The 24,972-nt window shown below is 40.7% G+C and overlaps 1 protein-coding gene across 1 annotated transcript in view; it reads left to right on the top strand.

Moving 5' to 3' along the window:
- LOC124789587 (arf-GAP with coiled-coil, ANK repeat and PH domain-containing protein 3) overlaps positions 1–24,972 on the top strand; it is a 137,792-nt gene that overhangs the window by 13,136 nt on the left and 99,684 nt on the right. The window contains exons 2-3 of the mRNA XM_047256996.1: positions 2,313–2,370; positions 2,447–2,505. Of these exons, the coding sequence (XP_047112952.1) occupies positions 2,313–2,370; positions 2,447–2,505 (117 nt within the window). The remainder of the gene's footprint in view (positions 1–2,312; positions 2,371–2,446; positions 2,506–24,972) is intronic.

The following is a 24,972-nucleotide window of genomic DNA, read 5'->3' as shown; positions in this document are numbered from 1 at the left end:
GCAAATTACTTGCTCTTGTTGTTATAAAAGCACATAGTCATAAAACAAGTCACTATGTAGGTACTGAATTTGGTGCCAAAGCTGCTAGCAAGGACTACATGGAAAAGTATATCCTTATTTCAGAAATAAGTGCACATTTATTTTGCGAAGTGTGTATCTAAAAACTGCTGAAATTAAAGTACTCAAAGTGGCTCATGTTTATCATCCGAAGTTCATTTTGAGAAATTCTAAAATGAAAATTGCAATCGAAGAATTTATGGAAAAAAATAAATAAAAATGGTTACTGTATTAACAGCTGACATAGTGAAGAGAGAATACTTTAAATTTTGTGACAACTGACCAGTTCAATCCTAAGGAGGACAAACTTGATCACTTTCTGACAAATTTATTGCACAGTATGAGCATGACTTCATCAAGTTTGTGCAGAAGCTGTTATACATGTTTCATAGAAACGATGTAGTTGAAAAACACTTTTCTTTTAAGAAAAAAAGTTTTGATTGAAAGCTTAGAAGGAGATACAATTGTTGCAGAAAGAAGTGTTTACAATGCAATACAGTCATTAGGTGGTTAATTCAATAGTGAGAAATGACTTAATGTGGATATTACAAAATTAATGATACTAACTGTGAAGAATGCCTCATGAAAAATGTAGAAGCCTTAAAAAAGAAGAAATCTGATTAAAATGAAGTGACCAATCTTAAAAGCACAGTAATTCAAGAAATAAAAGAACTCAGAAATGAAAAAAAGAATAATTATTGAAAAGGCAAAAGAACATGCTGAAGTTTTAGATGAAATTTCAAGTTTTAGCTAAGAAACTTAAACAATAAATCTTGTACTGTGAAGTTTAACATTTGATATAAATTTTTTATCTTCAAAATTGTTAAATTGTCTTAATGGAAATTGTAAGTTTTTACTACATTACTATGTTTTTAATTTGTATTTTAATTGATATGATGATAAATACATCTGAAAATAGTCATATCCATCCTATGTGAGAGTTTAATGTTTTGATAGCATTTGGTGAATGGTATACTAAAAGTCATACATAATGGAAAATCCAGGATGGAATGTAACGGTATTATGAAAAGGACAGTTGCTACATACCATATAGCAGTTGTGTTGAGTTGCAGATAGGTACAACAAAAATACTGTCAGATAGTGAGCTGTCAGCCAACATTGCTTTCGTTAAAAAACTTAGGGGCACGCATGTGAGCAAATGCAGCTAACACACACACACACATTGGCTGAACGTTGTGCCTATCTGTGACTCAGTGTCTCCACTGTATGTTGAGTAGCAATGATCCTTTTCATGTTATTGTTAAAAGTCATACGTAATTGTGTTATTCATGCTGACATACAGTTTAAGTGATACAAGAATTATTGCAGTCAGATTTCGTTTCAATCAGCTCTCAGGTTCATAATTTTTTTTTTTTTTATATTGTAACATGCATAGTTTTGAGAAGTCATGATGTAACTAAAGAGGTAATGAAACACACATGAAAAGGTCATGAATTTGATCCCCTGAATATCTGCATATGCCCTGATCAAATTTTGTGTAAGCCTACTGAACTTCTGTTATCTTTTCATCTGTATTGTTCCAGGTTTTAAAGCCCAATAAGAAAATGTATAGATCTTACTCAGTAAACACAGTGTTGATAATATTGAAGTTGTTAATTTTTATTTGTAGATGACTGTTTTCAGTCTTCTAAAAAGATCATCAGATCTACATTCCTTGATGACAGTAGGAGTTGCTTGTGTGGAGCAGGCCCATCCGTGCTTGTGTGGAGAACACTAGTACAGTATTCTTCACACCAGCAGGGACAGACCTACCCCACGGAAGCTATTCCTACTGTTGTAAAGGAATGTAGATCTCTGATGATGATCTCATTAGAAGATCGAAACTCTTCATCTATAAATAAAAATTAACAACTTAAATGTGACCAAGACTGTGTTTACTAAACAAGTTATAATTTCAATAGATCACTGTTTTCCTGGAACAATGCCCCAAAAACTTTTAAATGTATGGATGATGTTTCAGCTGTGAAACACTTGCTTATTTTCAGATTATTTGCTGTGTGGTGTGCCTTCGTAATCCCTCCCTCCTTTTTCTGTGGCTGCCTGATAGCAAAAGGCTTGCAAGTATTTTAAACTGTGTTATTGAACAATGTCCGTAGAAATATTACTCAGGCAAAATAGAACATTTTGACTGATAAATGAACTCTTTGCATAGTGCCTTTGATATACGTTCATTTTTTGAATATCAGTTTTTTGACACATGAAATTTTTCATTTATTTATTTTGCATTGTTTCAGAGCAAAACTCGAAGAGCAAGAAGCTGATATAGAGCAACTGGAGCAACGACTGGATAAGGTAAGTACACCACATTAAGTGATAGCTTCATATGTGATAAAAATTTCCTGTGACTAAAAGGCACTCTTCTTTCCAGGTTCTAAAGATGTGTGGATTAATGATAGATGCTGGTAAAAGCTATGTTGCACAACAAAGGTAGGCAACTCTGAAATAATGGACTATATTTCTAATTAAATGCTGTAATTAACATAGTTGTCCATACTTGTTGCACAAATGACAGTTAAAAATATTGATCAAAACAATGAATGTGTGAGACAATCATAAATAGCTGTATTATAGAGCCTTGCTGAAGATAGCTTAATAACCAGTTCAGCCATTCGTTGAGGAATATGAGCAGCTAGGCATAGATGAACCCTCTTTTAAAATGTAGACTTCCTATGGGTTCATAGAATCCCCCACTCTGCCTAGCAGTGAGGCTCCACATAATTCTTGTCCAGATCAGACTGGTCTTCTCATATTCTGTTCCATGTGTGCTCACCAAGGTTGTGGCGCAATGATAATTGTGACAGAGATGTCTTCTTCAGTACTGCAGTAACATTCATCACTAAAGACCAAAATGTTTATAGTAGCCATCCAATGTGCGTACCCCATTGCCAGTGGCCACATTTTTGTTTGGTAGTAGCTATCAGTAATAATGTGACTACACACACCTACTTTCAGCAATTGGCCTCTGTGTACTTTTTGAGTGAACATTTAATGACATGCCATTACAAAATCAGTTGTATCACTATTGCCATCTGTCAGTCATGTTGAGCTTAAGCAACCGTCTGTAGATGTAAAACAATGCATTGAGGTGGTACTGGAGAGGCACTTGACCATGGAGAATATAGCTTTCCAGTGTCACCACCATCAGTAGTCCACCAGCATGCCACAACCAGTATGAAACACAGTTGTTCAGAGCATGTTGACAGTTTCAGTACACAGATGTAATTAAATTGTCTAACTTGGATTACTTAGCTTAAACCCACCACAGAGAGAAGAGTGGCTCTGAAAGTTTATGGTTATTGTCACTTAGACATTAGATAAATTTTTATTAAGCAAAGTAATGAGAAACAATAAAAGCCTTTTTAATTTCTTAGCAGTACGCAAAAGTTAAAAAAAATCAATTCTTTTCTTGGAGATCCTAAGGAAGGAATTCAGGGCAGACACACAAGTCAAAAGCAGGTGGCCCATTTGTAACGAGAGCTGTGCATAAAGCATATGATGACATAGTGCAGACTGCTCCAATGCTGCTGCATGGGACATGGTCACCTGTGAGTGCCCCTCAGTCCAGGCAGGTGCAGTTGGTGTAGGCTACCTGCTGCACCTATTCCACCATATTCAGATCTAGTTCTACCACACCCGTGTGCCATTTACCCGTCTGTGCCATCTCAGCTGGGGCATGTGGTTGCATAGATTACGACCAACTCCCTGACTGCCCTATTTGTCCACTGCTGCCTGTGGTCCCCTGGGGGTATGAGGACAGATATTTGAGCTGGAACAACTTGATACAGTGGATTTCAGTAAATTCTCGTGCTTTGTAAAGTTATTAAATTGATTTACAGCTTAAATCTACTCACCCTTTGTCAAAATTCCTAAAGTTGGGTCATCACCACACGACACCAAAAACAAAGACATGACTGGAATGTTTGAAGGATTGTTGAAGAAAAAATCACAGTAGAATACTTCAGAGTGCATTTATCAAAAATAAATTAAACATTATTGTTTGAGAAATAATGTTTTCCACATCCGTAGTACTATAGAAAACGATTTTATACCCCCTTCTCAGTCTCTCTACCAACTGTTCAAGACCAGACTGACAGCTGTCATCTCATTGGAAATGGTTAGCCACTGCAAGTGTTTGAATGCTCCCATAATTCTTCTCTTATAATTATATTTTGAAGGTTGTCAATGGTTACTTCAGTCCCTCTAGTTTCCCTGTGACAAATAGTTGACATTGTATAGGATAGGACCACAGAAAGTAATAATCTCTATTGTTATACAATTAATGAGTCCTTATCCAAGAATTATAGAACACCACAGTCTGTTGGAACATTTATGTAAGCATACAAGGAAGGCAGAAATAAGTGAGACAAAAATAAGACAAAACAGTCTATAAAAAGTTGGTTTAATAAGTTGACTGCACCAAACCCGTACGACATCTCAACAATTTAATTGCTCTCCTCCCAGTCTCTTATTTACTTATGAGGATATCATCCCTCAGCCACTTCCTGCAGGCTCATACTACTACTTTCTGGATTCCACCTGCATCCAACTTCACCGAAATTCCACGTCATGATTGCCTACATCCCACCGAGGATTCTTGTATGTAACTATGTAACTTGTTCCATCACTTACAACAGACTGTGATAATGGTATGGGTGGTAAAAAGTAGCTTATACTTGCCAGCTGTTTAAAAAAGGGAGCCACATTGTGTTCTTTTGGTTGCTGGTACTTTCAACAAGCCATGAAATCACCAAGCGCTCTAAAGAAGACCAACATCTCTCTCTCTCTCTCTCTCTCTCTCTCTCTCTCTCACACACACACACACACACACACACACACACACACACACACAAAAAAAAAACTACTTTCTGTTCCTGCCATCAATGCCAACTACATCAAATTATAGAAACCAAAGTTGGTGTCCAGGCACCCATGAAGGAGACAGGAACTGAAATTGAGGGTAGCAAGATGAAAGAAGAAACTCTGATCTCTGTTTTCAGTTGTCCTTTTACAAAGGAAAATGTACAAGTAGTCCCCCAGTTTTATTCTGCCACCACTGCAAAGATGAGGGATATATATATTTTAGTATCAGTGGTGTTACACTGAAATCATTAAAATCAAAGCGATATCTAGAGCCTGGCAAAATTCCTATCAGATTCAATACTGAATTTCAGCTCACTTAGCCCCTCTTTTAACCATAAACTACTGTGGATCCCTTGGAAAAAAAACTGTGCCCATCAGTTGGAAGAAAGGACAGGTCACACCTATCTACAAGAAGGGTAACAGAAGTGCTTCACAAAACTACCATCCAGTATACTTGGCATAAATTTGCTGTGGAGTCTTAAAACATATTCTGAACTCAGAGTGAAGTATCTCGAATAGCATGATCTCCTCATGACAAAAAATGTCATGTGATACCCATCTCACAGTTTTCTCACATGAAGTCTTGAGAGATATGGATCAAGGCAAGGCAAGGTGCAAATTTATGAGGGCATAATGCAAAATTTGTGATTGGACTGTGGGTTTTTCAGAGGGAGGACACAGCATATTACCTAGGATGGAGAGTAACGAACAAATGCAGAGGTGACTTCACTTGTTTCCAAGAGAAGTGTGTTGGGAACATTGCTGTTCATTGTTGTTTATTAACAACCTTGCAAACAATATTGATAGTAACCTCAGACTTTTCACAGATGATGTATTCCTCTGTGATGCGGGACTGCACATGCCACTACCATACACACTTCTGTACACTGATGATGTCATTTTTGCTGTGAGTGGAAGGATCGACTTGCATGGTAGGGCCTGTGACTCGACAAAAAGAAAACTGTGTACATTACATCAGATCCTCTGGAAGTTGAGACCATCAACATGGATGGAGAAAATCTACCAAGAGTATCCAATTAAAGTATCTTGGTTCTACAATCTCTAGCAATAGCCAGTTTACAGATGACTTCAGTGCAAGGATGCAGACAGCCTGAATGAATTGGTGAATGACAGCATTGTCAAATGCGATCGTCTCCATTAAGGATTACCTGAAGTCAAAGATGTAGTGGACTGTCATCCACCCTGTTGCTCTCTATGGCACTGAGTGCTGGCCAGCTACAGAGTAGATAGAATGATGATTGGGGATCGTGGAGACTAAGATGCTGAGATGGACAGGTGGCATTACTTGACTGGATAACTTTTCGAGTGACACTATCAGGTAACACTTTAGAGTTGCAATGATCCAGAAGAAAATGTGAGAAAGACACAACTGTGCTGGTTTGTACATGTGCTGTACAGAGTACAATACCACTGCAAATGCAGTACATACAGTGGAAGTCGCGAAAGAGACCCAAGAGACAAAAAAGACAGCATGGGCTGACACTCTGCATGATGACCTGAAGGCTATAAATCTTCATCTAGACATGGCCCATGATCGAACAAAATGGAGACAGCAAATCCATTCAGTGGACCCTGCTGCGAACACTAAGATTGTAAAAGGGTTTGTATTGAGGTAAGGTATTTGATGGTTGTATGTATAGAAACAGCAACTCGAGAAGTGCTTTGTGTCATGTTCATAAATATTCAATGTGTGAACCAGTAGTCAAACAGCATCCATCCAATTTGGCTCACACTTGCACTAAAGTGTCTGTAACAATGTCGGCCACAGCTGCCCTGACACAACTGTCTTTGCAAAGAAATCTTGTCCCCTTAACTCATAAATGAATTGTATGGTAGGAGGAGCCTTGTTGAATGTGGTGCTGAATTTCTGAAATGCCGCAGTTGTGGATTCACTCTTGCAGAACTCCATCATGCAAAATATCTTCTCTGTTGGTTTTGCAGCCATGTTCCAGGATCCATGGCACCAAAAAATACTTCTCTAGTTGCTGTATCCATACATATAATCATGTAATATCATACCTCAATAAAACATTTTGTATAATCAGTTAGACATAGCTAAATCATTTTGAATAAACCTGTACTGTAGAAACACACTATGGCAAACTGCTATAACAGTGTTTTCTACAGTTAGGTATTTCTCTCCTTTTTTCTTACAGAATATTAACTATTCTTTATTCACCTTAAAATAATAGCGGTGTGTTTGATAGGTGATGGCAAGGAACATCCATGCCTTTAATGCTTGTGACTGAACTATTTCATGTGTACACTGATTTTGTGCATTCAGATGAAAGAATCTTCATCTCCGTCTGTGGACAGGAGCTGTTAGGATGACCACAAACTCATTCTTGCATGTGTAGTTTTAGCTTTGGTGACAGAGCTCCCACTGTAAACACAAGACACATTGTTTACTTCAGTAAACAATGGATAAGTTGCATTGCCCAGCGACTGACCTTGGTCAGTCTTCTTCTCAGCTGATCTTGATCTACAGTAATACGTGCAAAATGTTTCACATGGCCAGCTGGAGCCATTCAGACCACATGTCAGTGACATTCCACCCCACCACCTTCTTCATGCTAACTAAAAGGTTCTTGCATTTGAATTAAGTGGCTTCATCAGTTGATTGGCACAGCATGTCTCCATTTAGGTCAGCATCAACAATGTTTTGTGCTCCTGAACAATAATGAATTTTCAAATCATATTTCACTAAATTCCAAATCCCAATAAGCATGGTGGCTATATTGCAACTCAAGTTGTACATTATCTGGTAGGAAACCACCCAAAAATCTGCATTTAAATCAGCGGAAGTTGCCAAGAACATAAGTTTTACACTTCTCAAGCCAATAGACAGTAATACCAGGTGATTAAAGAAAAAGAACAGATCTCAGTCATTTATTACAAACCATAAAAGATAGAAACACGTCATGTATTTCACTGGGTAGAGCAAGGTTCAATTCAAGCTAAGTTTTGACACAGCTGTACTGTTGTTTATTTGTAGCAGCATTGTGACTACGCCACAAGAGAAATCCATACATTCTGCCATCGATTCAGCAAGAAGCTGTCTTTACACAAGCAGATTTATGACTGGACTACAAAATTCTTGGAAGTTGGTTGCATATGCAAAGAAAAGAGCAGTGGTCTGTCACGCATATCTGTTGAAAATGTCGAGGGTATGCAAGACGTGTTCACACGGAGACCTCAGAAGTCCACAAGATGGGCACAAGCCAGGAACTTCAACTTCCTCAAACAATGGTGTGGTGCGTTCTGAAATGACGCCTGCATATGAAGTCTTACAAGTTGCAGTTACTGCAGCATCTGTAGCCCAATGACCATAACAGAAGGTACAAATTTTGCATTTCAGTTCTCCAGGATATGAAAGAGGCCACTTTTACGAATGACTCATCATTTTGGACAAATCAGTGTTTCATCCAACAGGAAAAATAAACTGCCAAAATGTAAGAATTTGGGGGTCACAGAATCCTGGTATTGTCATTGAACATGAGAGACTTGCCGAAACTGAATGTGTTTTGTGGCATTTCTTTTTACAAAGTTCATGGGCTTTTCTTTTTTGCAGAGGAAACTGGGACAAGAATGTCATACCCGTTCATACCGCAAATATGATTCTCCCCTCAACTTTACGAAGATTCGTATGATTCCATTTTTATGCATGACGCTGCCTCACCTTACTTTCATCTTGACATGCAGTGTTATTTTAACACCACCATCCCACAATGCTGGATTGGAAGAGGTGGACTACAGGATCTTGTTCATTGCTTTTGGACTCCCAGGTCATCACGTCTCACACCTTGTGACCTTTTTTATTTTTTTCATTTTCCTTCTGTGAAGTTGTGAGGACTTTGTCCCACCTATGACAGCTGTCCTTCAACAGCTGAGAAATCAATTTGTCAAACCTGAGGGACCTGTTAATTTGTGTGTGGAATGAAATGGACTACCGTTCTCAAGCAGTGCTTGGTGCTTGTGTTGAGTGTGTGGAATAGTGTCTGTGCAAACATAAAACTTTGAACCTTACTCTATCCAGTGGCATGTACAATGTAGTTCTATCGTTCATAGTTTGTAATAAACCCTTGATATACATTCTTTCTTTTTGAGTCACACTGTATATATTTCAATAAAATCTTCTCAGTTTAAAAGCTATTTCATCTCAAATAAAATAATTGAGCTTATGATAGCTGTCTCTGCCATCATCACCAGAGGTTAAAATCACTGACTACCAGGGCTGGCACTGTGTTCTGCTTATGTAGATGCGATGTTCTGTTTATATAGATACAATTGAGCCATCTGGAACCCTACATAGAAGTCTGCAGTGGCACTTGTGCGGAAGGCAAGTTGCGCAGTTCCCAGTGTCTCTGTCCTGCTGTGGGACCAAGTACCTTCAAGTGGTGCAAGGGGCCGGTGCCACATTTGAAATTGCCACCCCTGTCCCTGCAAGCATTAAGCTTCTGCTCAATGTCCAGATACCACCCCCATGCCCCACCAAGTATGTACTCCTGGATTCTGTTAAAATTGTTGCCATTTGTTCTAATTTTGGCAGCTTGTATAACAGGATCCCAGTATGATGCTGTTTGAATGAAAATTCTAGTCTTTTCAGATTGTCTTGTACGCCTGTTTTCTAGGCAATGTCTAACCACAGCTGACTTCTCATGTTCTCTTTGTTTAATGTGATTTGACTACTCTGCACAGCACGTGCAACATTGCAAATAGTTGGGCCTGTGAAAATGCTGCCATATTCATAGGGGTTGTTGTAAATGCCAAGAACTCAAAGGCCTATGTTCTCTGTAACAAGGCACAACATGTCTCTTATCTTGGAGGCAGGCTGGATCACTGTCTCAGTCCCTGTCTCTTCAACATGCATCCTTTCTTGCTAGTAGTTGCTCCACTGTGTAGAAGGAATGCAGCTGACTTGGCTTCTTCTGCCATTTGACAAAGTGTCTTTTGTTGGTGGCACCTGGAAACTTTTGCAATTTCTCCCTTGCTGTAACCATTTCCTCTGAACACACACTTCAAATGTTGAAATTCAGACTCCAGATGGTCCTTGTCAGAAATAATGTATCCCCTGTGTACTAACATGTTCAGGATTGCTTTCTTGTATACAGTGTGGTGAAAGTTGTTGGCATTCAAGTACCAGTTGTTGTGTGTAGATTGCTTGTGCACTGAATGACCTAATAAGCCTCCTGCCTTTCAGTCAACTAAAACATCCCAGACTGAAAGCTTGCCATTCCTCTCCAACTCAATAATAAATTTAATTTTGGAATGGACACAGTTCATCTGATTGATGAACTTCTGTATTGCATTTTCACAGTGAGGCCATATCAAGAAGGTGTCATCAGTAGCCCGTAAAAAGCAAGATGGTTGCAACCCCGTAGAGTTCAGAGTTTTCTCATTAAAGTGCTCCATGAAAAAGTTTGCAGCGGCTGGAGGTAGTGGTGATCCCATGGCTGTGCCACCTGTCATCTCATAATATTCATTGCAACACAGAAAGTATGTCATTGTTTAAGGTGTTGAGGACGAAACTGGTGATGGAAACTGTTGAACTAGAAGATCTAGCATGTCTTTTACTGGCACCATCGTAAAAAGTGATAGAACATAGACTGATTTTAGCCTATCTTTATTTTCCTGAAGGTCTCATTGAATAACTGCTGACAGCTATCAATAGCTTGAGTATTTTATTCAGAGTAATTCAGCTTGTAAATTGAGAAGATTTTGCTGAAGCATGCCATTGAGAAAGATTCTGAGGGCACAGAGATATAGACTTTTCACTTGCTCAGCCACCTAACCACTTTCATCTGTGGATGTGAATTACTTCGTTAGATGATTACAAAGTCTCATTACTAATTCTAATAAAGTACAGACAAGTTCAAGCTTTTATAATTACTGTTTCCTTGCACATATTTTTGGTGGTGTACCTGTGGCTATTATATCTTTTGCTTCCTTTCTCTGTACATCTTCAAAATTAATGCTTGCTTCAAAATTAATGCTTGTCCAGCTACAAAAATAATGAACGATAGTCACATATGTAATAAATTAAATGACAAAACTTGTATCATTATCAGAAAACTGTTGAATATAATAAGATGAAACTTCAGTGATGACACTGAGAACAAATTCATTCGTTTTTTTAAAGACATAAAAGCAAACATAATCCATATTTGATAAATACACTGCTTCCAGCTATGAATGAATCTCTCTTTAAGGAACACAAATGGTTTTGTGATGTCAAGTCACACCCTCTGGTGTACATAAATTGTTAATCCATAAGATGAGAAGGGGACTGAACCTTCTCTAAATAAATTCCTGTTACCGACAACAAGCTGGGCATCACGAATCAAATTCACTTCTTGAAAAACTGACATGAGTGAGGCCCTTTACAGCAAGGTGGTTGGGGGGATGCTGTCTGCAGCTTTCAGCTGTAAGATCAAAGTGTTTTTAACATGTCAGTTTTTCAGCTGAGAATCTGATTTGTGATGGCCTGCTTGTTGTGGGTAACAGCATTTTACTTACACAAGGTTGAGTCCCCTTCATATCTTGTGAGTTTAATGTTTTAATGACATATGTACATGTGAGTATGCAATTGATATCATGAAACTGTTTGTTCTCCTATAAATGCAGTTTCACACACAGCTGGAAGCAGTTTTTGTCAAAATGGGTTACTTCAGCTGCAGTTGCCCACAACATAAAACTGTTCATGCAAACGTAATATGTCCCCACCCCCACTTTTCAACTTTATGCTCAGACATTTAGATTACTTGACTGTGTCCTGGTGGACACGAGTAATACTGTATCTGAACATTACAGGTTTGTTCTTCCTACTTATCCACATTAACTTAAATTGTTGAACATTTGGGGTTAGCTGCCATTCGTCACACAAACTGAAAATTTTATGTAAGTCGTCTTGTATCTTCCTACAGTTACTAAACTTCAACACGTTACCGTACATCATGGCATCATCAACAGACAACCACAGACTGCTGCCCACCCTGTCCGTCAAATCAACAGCAATCCTATGAAAGTTCCCTGGGGCACTCATGATACCCTTGTCTCTGATGAATACTGAGTGTCGAGGACAACAAACTGGGTTTTGTTATTTAAGAAGTCTTCAAGCCACTCGGATATCTGTGAACTTATTCCATATCCTCGTTCCTTCATTAACAGTCTGCAATAGGGCACCATGTCAAATGCTTTCTGGAAATCTAGAAATATGGAATCTGCCTGTTGCCTTTCATCCACAGTTCTCAGTATATCGTGGGAGAAAAGGACAAGCTGAGGTTTCCATGAACAATGCTTTCTAAAACCATTCTGATTCATGAACATAAGCTTTTTAGCCTCAAGGAAGTTTATTATATTCAAACTGAGATGATGTTCAAGGATTCTGCAGCAAACAGAAGTTAGGGATATTGGTCTGTAATTTTTCAGGTCCGTTCTTTCACCTTTCTTATATACTTAAGTCACCTGTGCTTTTTTTCCAGTCACTTGGAACTTGGTGCTGGGTGAGATATTTATGATAAATGTAATTAGAGTACTCTTTGTAAAATTGAATTGGGATTCCATCCGGACCTGGTGATTTGTTTTCAGATCTTTAAGTTGCTTCTCTATGCCAGGTACGCTTATTTCTATTCTGTCCATACGGGAGTCTGTCTGGTGGTCAAATGAAGTATGTACGTGTGGTTTCCTGTGTGAATGATTTCTTGAACATGTAATTTAAAACTTCAGCTTTTGTTTTGCTAACTTCGATTACCGCACCTGACTGGTCAACAAGGGACTGAATGGAAGCCTTAGACCCACTTAGCGATTTTACATACGACCAGAATTTTCTCAGATTCTTTGCCAGATTTTTTTGCTAACGTGTGACAGTGGTAGTTGTTGTAAGCTTCGTGCATAGATCTTTTCACAGACACACAAATCTCGACTAACCTTCACTAGTTTTTTTTGCATCCCCTTTTGAACATAGAATATGGCAGCCTCTGCTTCCTCAGCATCTTATGAATTTTGTTACTAAACTGTGGTGGTCTTTGCCATCCTTTATCCACTTACTATGCACTTTGCTCTCCAGACCACAACTTACAATCTGCTTAAACTTTGCCCATGGTACTAAGTGATGCCATTTCACTGTATAAGTAAGATGTAAACAACTGTTTGTCTGCTCTGTGTACCAGAAAAACTCTCCTAGCCTTCTTGACTGATTTATTAATTTTTGTAATCATAATTGCTATAATGATGTCATGATCACTAATCCCCATTTCTATACTGACATTGTCGATAAGGTCAGGCCTATTTGTAGCTCTGATGAACACTCACCAGTTGATAAATAGCAAGGGAAGTCAAACGCCGTTCAGAATAAAGACACTTTGACTGTCACAATTTTGTCAGTAAACTATCAAAGTATTCATAGTCATGTTCCCGAATTTACTGCGCTCTAGGGAAGTTCTCGTGCACAGATTATTCTTGGGACTGAGAGCTGGCTGAAACCCAAAGTGGAAAGACCTGAGATACTTAGCAAGTCGTGGAACATATATCGAAAGACAGATTAGAGTTTTCATTGCAGTCGACAAAAATATTCTCTCTATTGAGCTCGAAGTTGAGTGTGATGGTGAAGTCATCTGGTCATGTTTAACAGGTGTAAGTGAACCTAAGTTAATTGTTAGTCTAAAATATTTCAATTGCTTGTGGGCTGACTAGCTAGCTGCTCAAGACATGTTTTCAGAAAACGTGTTCAAAAGTATTTCGCATGACTGTCTGTATCCCACGCAATGAATCCATAGACATCCCAGTCTATACTCGTCAGGTTAAAGTTGCCTCCAACTAGTATTGCATGATATGAGTATTTGCTTGCTATTGACCATTAACTTTCTTTGAATGACTCTAGAACTGGCACAGTGGAATCGAGTGGTTGGTAACAACATCCAACAATTAACTTAGTTTCACTTACACCTGTTATATGTGACCAGACGTCTTCACTGTCATACTCAATTTCCACCTCAATAGAGATCAACTTCGGGTTTCAGCCAGCTCTCAGTCCCAAGAATAATCTATGCATGAGAACTTCCCTAGAGGGCAGTAAATTCAGAAACTTTACTATGAATACGTTGACAGTTTACTGATAAAGTTGTGACAGTCAACGTGTCTTTATTGTGAATGCTGTTTGACTTCCCTTGAGTGAATCAACTGGCGAGTGTTCATCAGAGCACCTCAAACTACTGCCTAGCCTAAAAGATCCTCATGTGTACTTCACAAGTACTCTGCTACCAGAGTAGCTCATCCTTTGTGTAGTGCACACCTGACCTATCAAAGGGCGTCCTATCCCCACACGATAACACAGGTCCAGAAACCTGCAGCCAAGACTGTGACAGAGTTGACGAAGGCTTTGGTTGAGACCCTCCACTTGGCTCCAAACCAAAGGACCCCAATCAACTCTGGGAACAATGCTGCAAATTGCAAGCTCTGTTTTACACCCTGCAGGTGAAGCCAGCAGTCTTCACCACCTCTGCCAGATGCCTATATGAACTGAGGATTACCCCAGAACCCGTACAACCGCCATCATCAGTGCTGAAGTGAGCCACAACTTGCAGACAACTGCACTCTGCGTGCTTGATAGCCACAGGCAAGGCCACCTAGACATCTCGGATGGGCCCCCCTGGCAGTCATACTGAGTGGACATTGGTTTTCTTTCCAGCCCTGAACATTATCTGCCTAAGGGGCTCCAGAAGGCGCCTAACATTCGAGCTCCCAATAACTAGTAATCTACTCCCCTGTGTGATTGATCAGACCCTGCTGAAGGAGCAGTCACCTGGCCACTCACAGGGTGAATGGGGAGGCCAGATCACTAGTCTCCATATTGGCCCTCTGCCGCGAGCAGCACGAACGTGTTACCACTCAACCTGCTTGAGGATGGATCCACCGCATCGTGTGCGCTAGGAGGTGCCTTGGAAGCAGAGCCTGTGGGTGAACCAAGTGACACCTAATGTGTCCCATTGCAATGCACCAGATTCTCCACCACTGCTACACCCTGAGGCAGCAGCCTGAAGATGACTGACTGTAGCCAATAGCACATTTGGCTGTTCACGAACTGCAGCCAGCTGCTCCTGCGTCCACATACAGCATGCACAAATCCTATCCATCCTAGCAAGACTAACTGAAGAAGTGAACAATCCTAGATATGTGACTTGCTACCCTCCTGATGTGTCACCAATGGATGCTGATGCATTAAACAGCTACAAAGTTGGCTGTTCAGTGAGCAGCTAAATGCTACAGACTGAATGAATTTACCTTACAAAAACTTGTGATTAAGCCTCTTAGACATAGAAATATGCATGAAATTCAATAAAAATAGTACGTGGAAACCACAGTAAAGGATAAATATTTAACTTGCCGCTCTGTGGATGCACTCGTATCACAGCTGAGAGGTGGAGCGTGACTGCTGATGTGTGAGATGTTACTGCACATACTTGGGAGTAGGTGCCTGTCCATTTGGGGACACAAAGAACCCAGGCAATAATCATCAAACCAGGTAGCCGTTGGCATGACTGGGTGGTGCCTGTGAGGAGAGCCCTTGTTTGTTGTAGGCAGCATCCTGTGGATGTCTGGCACAGCGAAGAGATCAGAGTTGTCAGCTCATGGCTGATCTCTCATCAGAGAGAACTGACTTCTTCACTGCAGATCATTATAACCCCATAGAACTTCCCCTCCTTGACTACGCTGTGGGAGGAAGACAAAATCCTGTGAAATGTATAAACATGCTTCCCTCCATTCCTGGTCTTCAGAACTTATACAGAGGCCATGATATCCACTAGGTTCTTGATCCTTGTCAATAATATTGAAAATGTATTTGGAAAAATCTCTTCCCTTAGAAACAATATTATTGAAAGGATAGGTTGCTACTCACTCTATAGTGGAGATGATGTACTGCGGACTAGACTACTAGCTTTTGTGGTGTGTTCTGCAACTCAGCACCTCCACTATGAATAGCAATCTATCCTTCTCATAATGTTGTCATTATTCCATCTTTGATTTTCTATTTTTTGATCTTCCCTTAGTAAATTACAAAGTGGTTCAGATTTAATTAAAACAGTGAATCCTACCCAGTCCTGAATGTTACTATCTTGTAGGGGTAAAAAATATACCTGTTACTGTAACACCCCATAAGAAGGTAAGGGGTTTAATTTTTCACAGAGTATTAATGCTGTTGACAGATGAACTACAGAAACTTGGAGAAACAAAGGGTCCACTTGATATGTCGCGTACATGAAGCCTGCTGGCAACAAAGTTGAGTACAGAGCATTCATCCTAGCTTTTGAGGGGGATTCACTTCCTGAGAAATTCAAAATTATGGTCCATCGCTGTGATGTGAAACAGTATTTCCCAGCACCGATGTGCTTTAAATGTCAACACGTTGGCCATATGTCTTCCAGTTTACAAACACTCCATTTGTAGAGGAACTGGTCTGCCACTTCATGACAATCCCTCCATGTGAGCTACATCTTTTTGTATCACTTATAGAGATAAGCACCCTCCACAGTCCCCAAAGTGTGATACCCTAATTTAGGAACGCAAAATCAGTAGTTAAGGCCTCCGATCATCTCTCATAGTTTGAAGCTCGAAAAAAATACAGAAGCTTATATCCTCTCCTAAAGGTATTAACCATTGCCATTGTTGTGGCCAGGTCTTCGGCATTACCACAAGAATTTACTCCCTCCATTCCCACAATCTCAACCTTGAAATAGGACATTGTTGATGCAAGTAAATCAGCCATTGTAAAGATAGGCTTTCCTATCTTGTGGTTCCTACACGTCTTGAGGGTCCTTGACTCCCTGTACTCAGCTGGAGAAGCAACGTGCTCCTCTAGCATCTAACATTGACAGCGAAGTAAAAATATTCACATAACATAACTAAAGGACAAACATATTGACTAAATGTTTTAGGAATGAAGGAAGGAGTAGTTTTTGATGTGATTTTCATTGCAATGTAGAAAAACCAGAAATCTCTGAAGAAAGCTACTCCCGTGATCCCAGAGACACCAGATGCCTCTCACACCACTGACCTCTGAACCTATGTTCATCAATGTTGTTTCAACCTGACCCATGACAATGATCCTTCGACGTGACCTGTTTTTCTAGTCCCTTCACTTCTAACCAGGACACCCTTAATGTGATGATTCAGAGAATATTACTTTTAGCTGCCAGAACTACAGTTAATTTCCTCTTGTTCTGCAATCTGTGCGTCTCTATAAGAAACACACTTCACTGATGGCCATTGTCCAACTCTTTGAAGTTACTGTCCACTCTGTCAGAATCGCCCAGCTCTGAGAGAGCTGCTAAAGAGGTTTGTACATTGGTTCACACAGATGTCGATGAGTACATTCCCCTCCTCACTGCATGCTGTGTGTGTGTGTGTGTGTGTGTGTGTGTGTGTCACTATTTGTAACATTTATTTAAGTTATCCAACAACTCAGCCTCTCTCCTCCCAGCTTGGCGATTTAAGTATGCACTATCCATTTAACACCCACTTTAGTTCCAGCCATGGTACCTTTATTCTATCAACCTTACGATCCATTCTCTCAACGTTTTTGCCTTGTTGCAGAGGTTATTACACAACAATCTTTGAGACACTGGCCACTCTATGGTGCCCTGTCACTTCCTCGTCGTGTGTGCCCAGTGCTTACAGGAAGACATCAAATCTACCAGTTACATACGTCTTCCCGGAACAGCACGCGACTTCCATAAATTCAGTTTGTTTGCTGATATCTTTTGGGTGCAGTGGTCGCCTATAACATTATCTTGTACAGCTGGTTCTGCTATTCGGTCCCAGCTAATAATCTTCTTCACTGTGCTCAGAGCCTCTTCACTGTAGATTTCATGAATTAGCTGTAAAAAGAGCTCATTTCTCTCCTCAAACAATGTGAAACATTCATAATCAGAGTTCCATCATTACAACCATATATGAAGCGTGTTTTTTAAGTAAGTACCATTTTGAAATTAAAAATACGACGTGCTCAATAATTTTATTTTTACATGGAAGCCTATATCTTAATCTACTTTTCTACATAATTTCCGTCAATATTGAGGCACTTGTCATAATCTTGTACCAGTTTTTGAATACCCCCCTCATAGAAGTCTGCCGCCTGACTTCTTAACCACTGCATCACCACTGTTTTGACTTTGTCATCGTTTTAAAGGCGCTGACTGCCCAGATGTTTCTTCAAGTGCAGGAACAGATGGTAGTCACTGGGCGCAAGATCGGGGCTGTACGGAGGATGATTTAGAGTTTCCCATCGAAAAGATATGATGAGATCTTTGGTCTGATTCGACACATGCGGATGGGCATTGTCTTGGACGGGCATTGTCTTGCAGCAAAACAATGCCCTTGCTCAACTTCATTGGACTGTTGCTTTGATTCTGGTGTGATGTAGGCCACCCATGTTTCATCGCCCATAGCAATTTGGCTTAAGAAATCATCACCACCGTCGTGGTACTGCTCAAGGAAAGGCAATGCACTGTCTAAATGTTTGGTTTTGTGCACATCTGTCAACATTTTCGGTACCCAATGTGCGCACAATTTTCGATAATTCAAGTGCTTGGTCACAATGCCATACAAAACACTATGAGAAACATAAGGAAAGTCATCCCGCAAGGAGGAAATCATGAAGAGTCTGTCTTCTTTCACCTTATTGTCCACTTCCTGCACCAAACTTTCATTAACGACCGAAGGACGCCCACTCCGTTGTTCATCATGTACATTTGTGCGGCCATCTTTAAATGCTCTCACCCACTTTTTTACCATTCCATAATGTTTCCTCCGTAAACTGCACAGCTCTCACGATGAATATCGATCGCTTTTAGACCTGTAGCACTAAGAAATCTTATAACAGCCCGTACTTCACAGTCGGTGGAACTCACGATTATCGGAGGCATCTTAAACACTCAGTACACAACATAAACAAGGAAGAATCAGACTGTAATGGCGTCAGTGTGTACATTAAGGTACAGGCTTTCATGTAAAAATAAAATTATTGAGATATCTTAGCACATCTTTTTTTTATTTCAAAACAGTACTTAAAAAAACACGCCTTGTACTATCAAATTAACCATTAATACAATGCACTTTACAATGAGTGCCAGGCTGCTCCCTCTCTTTAGTCGATATACCATAGAGTTAATGAATTATGTTACATTTTACATAAACTTCATTGTTAACACAGGCTCCTTGGTTATTCCCTGGTGGGCCACCATAACCACTTCCATCAGCAGCTGCATAGAACAACACATCCACCACAGAAAGTGACAACATCTGTTTACCAGTCATGCCCACAGGAAGCGCAACTCCTGCCCATATTCTTTTCTCCTCATGTACAGAAGCCTAGTGAGAGTGTTTTGCTCTACTCCAGCCCAATTAACTAAAAATAATAGATTTTCCTCTCTATATTTGTGTGAATATCTTCCATTTCTCAAAGAGCCTTAGAGTGTACCATGCCCCATTTCCTAACAAATAGTCATGTTACACTACAACTTTATGGTCCAACTGCCATATTGAGCTCTACAAAGGGCCAGTTGCCAGTTGTATACCTCTGAGGTCACCTTCGCCACAGCTCCATCAGATTACACCTATGAAGTTGTGGAAGATAACTCGGGCTGCTGGAACTGCTGTCTCTCTTTCTGTGGTCCCCCTGTATCAGTGATCAGTACCATGGTAAACCGAAGACATCACAACAGCTATTCATGACCATTCAAGAACCTTACATTGTCTCTACATCTACATCTACATGACTACTCTGCAATTCACATTTAAGTGCTTGGCAGAGGGTTCATCAAACCACAACCGTACTATCTCTCTACCATTCCACTCCCGAACAGCGCGCGGGGAAAACGAACACCTAAACCTTTCTGTTCGAGCTCTGATTTCTCTTATTTTATTTTGATGATCATTCCTACCTATGTAAGTTGGGCTCAATAAAATATTTTCGCATTCGGAAGAGAAAGTTGGTGACTGAAATTTCGTAAATAGATCTCGCCGCGACGAAAAACGTCTTTGCTTGAATGACTTCCATCCCAGCTTGCGTATCATATCTGCCACACTCTCCCCCCTATTACGTGATAATACAAAACGAGCTGCCCTTTTTTGCACCCTTTCGACGTCCTCCGTCAGTCCCACCTGGTAAGGATCCCACACTGCGCAGCAATATTCTAACGGGGGACGAACGAGTGTAGTGTAAGCTGTCTCTTTAGTGGACTTGTTGCATCTTCTAAGTGTCCTGCCAATGAAACGCAACCTTTGGCTCGCCTTCCCCACAATATTATCTATGTGGTCTTTCCAACTGAAGTTGTTCGTAATTTTAACACCCAGGTACTTAGTTGAATTGACAGCCTTGAGAATTGTACTATTTATCGAGTAATCGAATTCCAACGGATTTCTTTTGGAACTCATGTGGATCACCTCACACTTTTCGTTATTTAGCGTCAACTGCCACCTGCCACACCGTACAGCAATCTTTTCTAAATCGTTTTGCAACTGATACTGGTCTTCGGATGACCTTACTAGACGGTAAATTACAGTATCATCTGCGAACAATCCAAGAAAACTGCTCAGATTTTCACCCAGGTCATTTATATAGATCAGGAACAGCAGAGGTCCCAGGATGCTTCACTGGGGAACACCTGATATCACTTCAGTTTTACTCGATAATTTGCTGTCTATTACTACGAACTGCGACCTTCCTGGCAGGAAATCACAAATCCAGTCGCACAACTGAGACGATACCCCATAGGCTCGCAGCTTTATTAGAAGTCGCTTGTGAGGAACGGTGTCAAAAGCTTTCCGGAAATCTAGAAATATGGAATCAACTTGAGATCCCCTGTCGATAGCGGCCATTACTTCGTGCGAATAAAGAGCTAGCTGCGTTGCACAAGAATGATGTTTTCTGAAACCATGCTGTTACGTATCAATAGATCATTCCCTTCGAAGTGATTCGTAATGTTTGAATACAGTATATGCTCCAAAACCTTACTGCAAACCGACGTCAATGATATAGGTCTGTAGTTCGATGGATTACTCCTACTACCCTTCTTAAACACTGGTGCGACCTGCGCAATTTTCAATCTGTAGGTACAGATCTATCGGTGAGCGAGCGGTTGTATATGATTGCTAAGTAGGGAGCTATTGTATCAGCGTAATCTGAAAGAAACCTAATCGTTATACAATCTGGACCTGAAGACTTGCCCGTATCAAGTGATTTGAGTTGCTTCGCAACCCCTAAGGTATCTACTTCTAAGAAACTCATGCTAGCAGCTGTTCATGTTTCAAATTCTGGAATATTCCATTCGTCTTCCCTGATGAAGGAATTTCGGAAAACTGCGTTCAATAACTCCGCTTTAGCGGCACAGTCGTCGGTAACAGTACCATCGGCACTGCGCAGCGAAGGTATTGACTGCGTCTTGCCGCTTGTGTACTTTACATATGACCAGAATTTCTTCGGATTTTCTACCAAATTTTGAGACAATGTTTCATTGTGGAACCTATTAAAGGCATCTTGCATTGAAGTCCGTGCCAAATTTCACGCGTCAGTAAATTTTAGCCAATCTTCGGGATTTCACGTTCTTCTGAACTTCGCATGCTTTTTCCATTGCCTCTGCAACAGCGTTCGGACCTGTTTTGTGTACCATGGGGGATCAGTTCCATCTCTTACCAATTTATGAGGTATGAATCTCTCAATTGCTGTTGCTACTATATCTTTGAATTTGAGCCACATCTCGTCTACATTTGCATAGTCAGTTCGGAAGGAATGGAGATTGTTCTTAGGAAGACTTCTAGTGACACTTTATCCACTTTTTTGAATAAAATTATTTTGCGTTTGTTTCTGGTGGATTTGGAAGAAACGGTATTGAGCCTAGCTACAACGACCTTGTGATCACTAATCCCTGTGTCAGTCATGACTCTCTCTATTAGCTCTGGATTGTCTGTGACTAAGAGGTCAAGTGTGTTTTCGCAACCATTTACAATTCGCATGGGTTCGTGGACTAACTGCTCGAAATAATTTTCGGGGAAAGCATTTAGGACAGTCTCGGAAGACGTTTTCTGCCTACCACCGGTTTTGAACAAGTATTTTTCCAACATATCGAGGGAAGGTCGAAGTCCCCACCAACTATAACAGTATGGGTGGGGTATTTATTTGTTACGAGACTCAAATTTTCTCTGAACTGTTCAGCAACTATATCATCGGAGTCTGGGGGTCGGTAGAACGAGCCAATTATTAACTTAGTTCGGCTGTTAAGTATAACCTCCACCCATACCAATTCGCACAGAGTATCTACTTCGACTTCACTACAAGATAAACCACTACTGACAGACACAAACAGTCCACCACCAATTCTGCCTAATCTATCTTTCCTGAACACGCTCTGAGACTTCATAAAAATTTCTGCAGAACTTATTTCAGGCTGTAGCCAGCTTTCTGTACCTGTAACGATTCCAGCTTCTGTGCTTTCTATTAGCGCTTATAGCTCAGGGACTTTTCCAGCACAACAACAACAATTTACAACTACAATTCCGACTGTTCCTTGATCCAAGCACATCCTGTATTTGCCATGCACCCTTTGAGATTGCAGCCCACCCCGTACTTTCCCGAGGCCTTCTAACCTAAAAAACCGCCCAGTCCACGCCACATAGCCTCTGCTACCCGTGTAGCTGCCAGCTGAGTGTAGTGAACTCCTGACCTATTCAGCGGAACCCGAAACCCCATCACCCTATGGCGCAAGTCAAGGAATCTGCAGACATGGTCGCAAAACCGTCTGAGCCTCTGATTCAGACCCTCCACCCGGCTCTGCACCAAAGGTCCGCAGTCGGTTCTGTCAACGATGCTGCAGATGGTGAGCTCTGCCTTCATCTCGTAAGCAAGACCGGCAGCCTTCACCAAATCAGATAGCCGCTGGAATCCAGATTTCATTCTTGACAGACTACCCTCATCACTTTTAAGTGGCTCCATGCAAGTGCTTGTAATGTCAGTAATGTCAGAAGTGCTGTCTCTCCTCATTGGGAACATGTATGTCTTCATCTCAGGTGTGAACCAAGCACCATAGTCCTTTGGAGCACCAAAGATCAACTACTGTACCTGGGCTCCTCCTTCAAGGTGGAACTTCTATCACTGCACCAGTCCTTACTCCATGCTTTGTGAAATACTTTGTGACAGTGTCAGCATCCACCCCCACCCTCTCTCTCTCTCTCTCTCTCTCTCTCTCTCTCTCTCTCTCTCTCTCTCTCTCTTTCCTGACTATGCCTCAAGTGCATGAAAGACAAGTTGAAGACATCCTTCTATCCTGTAGCCCTCCACCTCTATAACTGTGAATTATATGATGAACCTTTAACTGACAGGTAATTGCTTCAGACTCTTAAATCACAATAGGTATGGCCCCACACTTGAGTCTGTTCCTCATCAGATGATCCAACATATGAATGTGATTCACAGACCACCTAATAAGGAGGTGTTTACACTTTGCAATGGAATTAATCATCACATCATACCAGTACTTAAACCAGACAAAAATTCAACATCCATTGATAGTTACTGGCCAGTTAGCCTTACCAACATGTTCTGCAAACAACTTGAAAGGATGGTAGAACAAGAGTTATTCTGAGTTCTCAAATCACTGGTCTTTTGTCAGTAGATCTGTGTAGCTTCTGGGAGGGATGATCCACAACCGATCATCAGGTCAGGTTGGAAACAACAATCCAACATCTCCTAGCAATCTGTTTTGACTTACGTAAGACTTCTGTAGCAGTCTTTTTTTGACTTAAATAAAACATACAACACTGCTTGCTGCTATCATATATTACTTATCCTTCATGATTGGGCTTTTGAAGCTCCTTACCAATTTTTATTTGTAAGTTTTTATCTCACCAATCGTTCGCTCAGCTCCTCATGAGCCCAAGGTTCCACGCTTAATGGTCTGCCTTTTAGAGTTTCCCCCCTCCACTTTTCTAAATTTCATAGTAGTGCAGGCCATATGGGAAGGCTGTGTTGTGTAGCACATTACCTGTCCACAATTTGCTGTAATGCCATGCACCTAGTGTTAGGAGTTGACTTAACATTTGCACCTGAAATACAGTGCAGTAGGTAATCTTTAGTGAAGATGGGGGGGGGGATCATCATGTACCCTCAGTTGTAGCCCCCTGACAATGCAGGGATCAGACTGCTAATGCCCTGTGTATGCAGACGTGTAGTTACCTGTCCAATCTGAGTCTCTGGGCAGTGTCTATTATGCCAGGTAGCCTTTGCCATTTGGGGGAGGGGGGATGTAACATCCATGGGGCAAGCCTCCAGTCAGAATGAGTCACATGGGCAGATCGACCTGAATGAAACGGATCAAACTTTCTCATACTGGTGGCCATGCCAACACAGCCATGTCAGCAGATAGGAAACAAGATCTCAATGCAAAAACTTAAAATGCAATGGCATTTCTCACCATGGTATGAGAGTCGAGCAAGAGACTTGGAGATAGACAGTCCGCCCAGTTCTTGGTATTTTCCAGAGTTGATAGAGATCTTTTGCAACAATGAAGTCACATTTTGCATTGAAGACAGGTTTTGTGGTGTTGCTTCTATTAGAGAAAATGAGAATTGGCTATGTGTTGATAAAAACTTTGAATGCTAACCTATCACAGGCACTTCAGGCCAGGAACAAGCTCAGATATATATGAGCTACCATCACTCCTTATAACAAACATCTTCCATAAGGACCTGATGTTAGAAAAAGATGAAGGGCTCTGAGCTTATCTAGAGCAGTACGAAGTATATTTGTTCATTGCATTCAGAGGACCAGAGGATAATAGGGTGGACAATGAGGCTTTCATCCTAGCCTTCAATGGAAATGTTTTACCTAAAAATGGCCCTGGTTTGTGGGTGTGATGTAAAACTGTGTTTTCCTCCTCCTGTGAAAAGTTCTAGGTGTGTAAGGTTTGGACATGTGCCCTCCCACTGTACTAATGAATATACCTGAGGGCAGTGCATGAGGGCAGA

Source organism: Schistocerca piceifrons, chromosome 3 (assembly GCF_021461385.2).
Source record: "Schistocerca piceifrons isolate TAMUIC-IGC-003096 chromosome 3, iqSchPice1.1, whole genome shotgun sequence".
NCBI lineage: Eukaryota > Metazoa > Arthropoda > Insecta > Orthoptera > Acrididae > Schistocerca > Schistocerca piceifrons.
The sequence above is the reverse complement of the archived record's forward strand: the minus strand, read 5'-3'. Positions and strand labels throughout refer to the sequence as shown.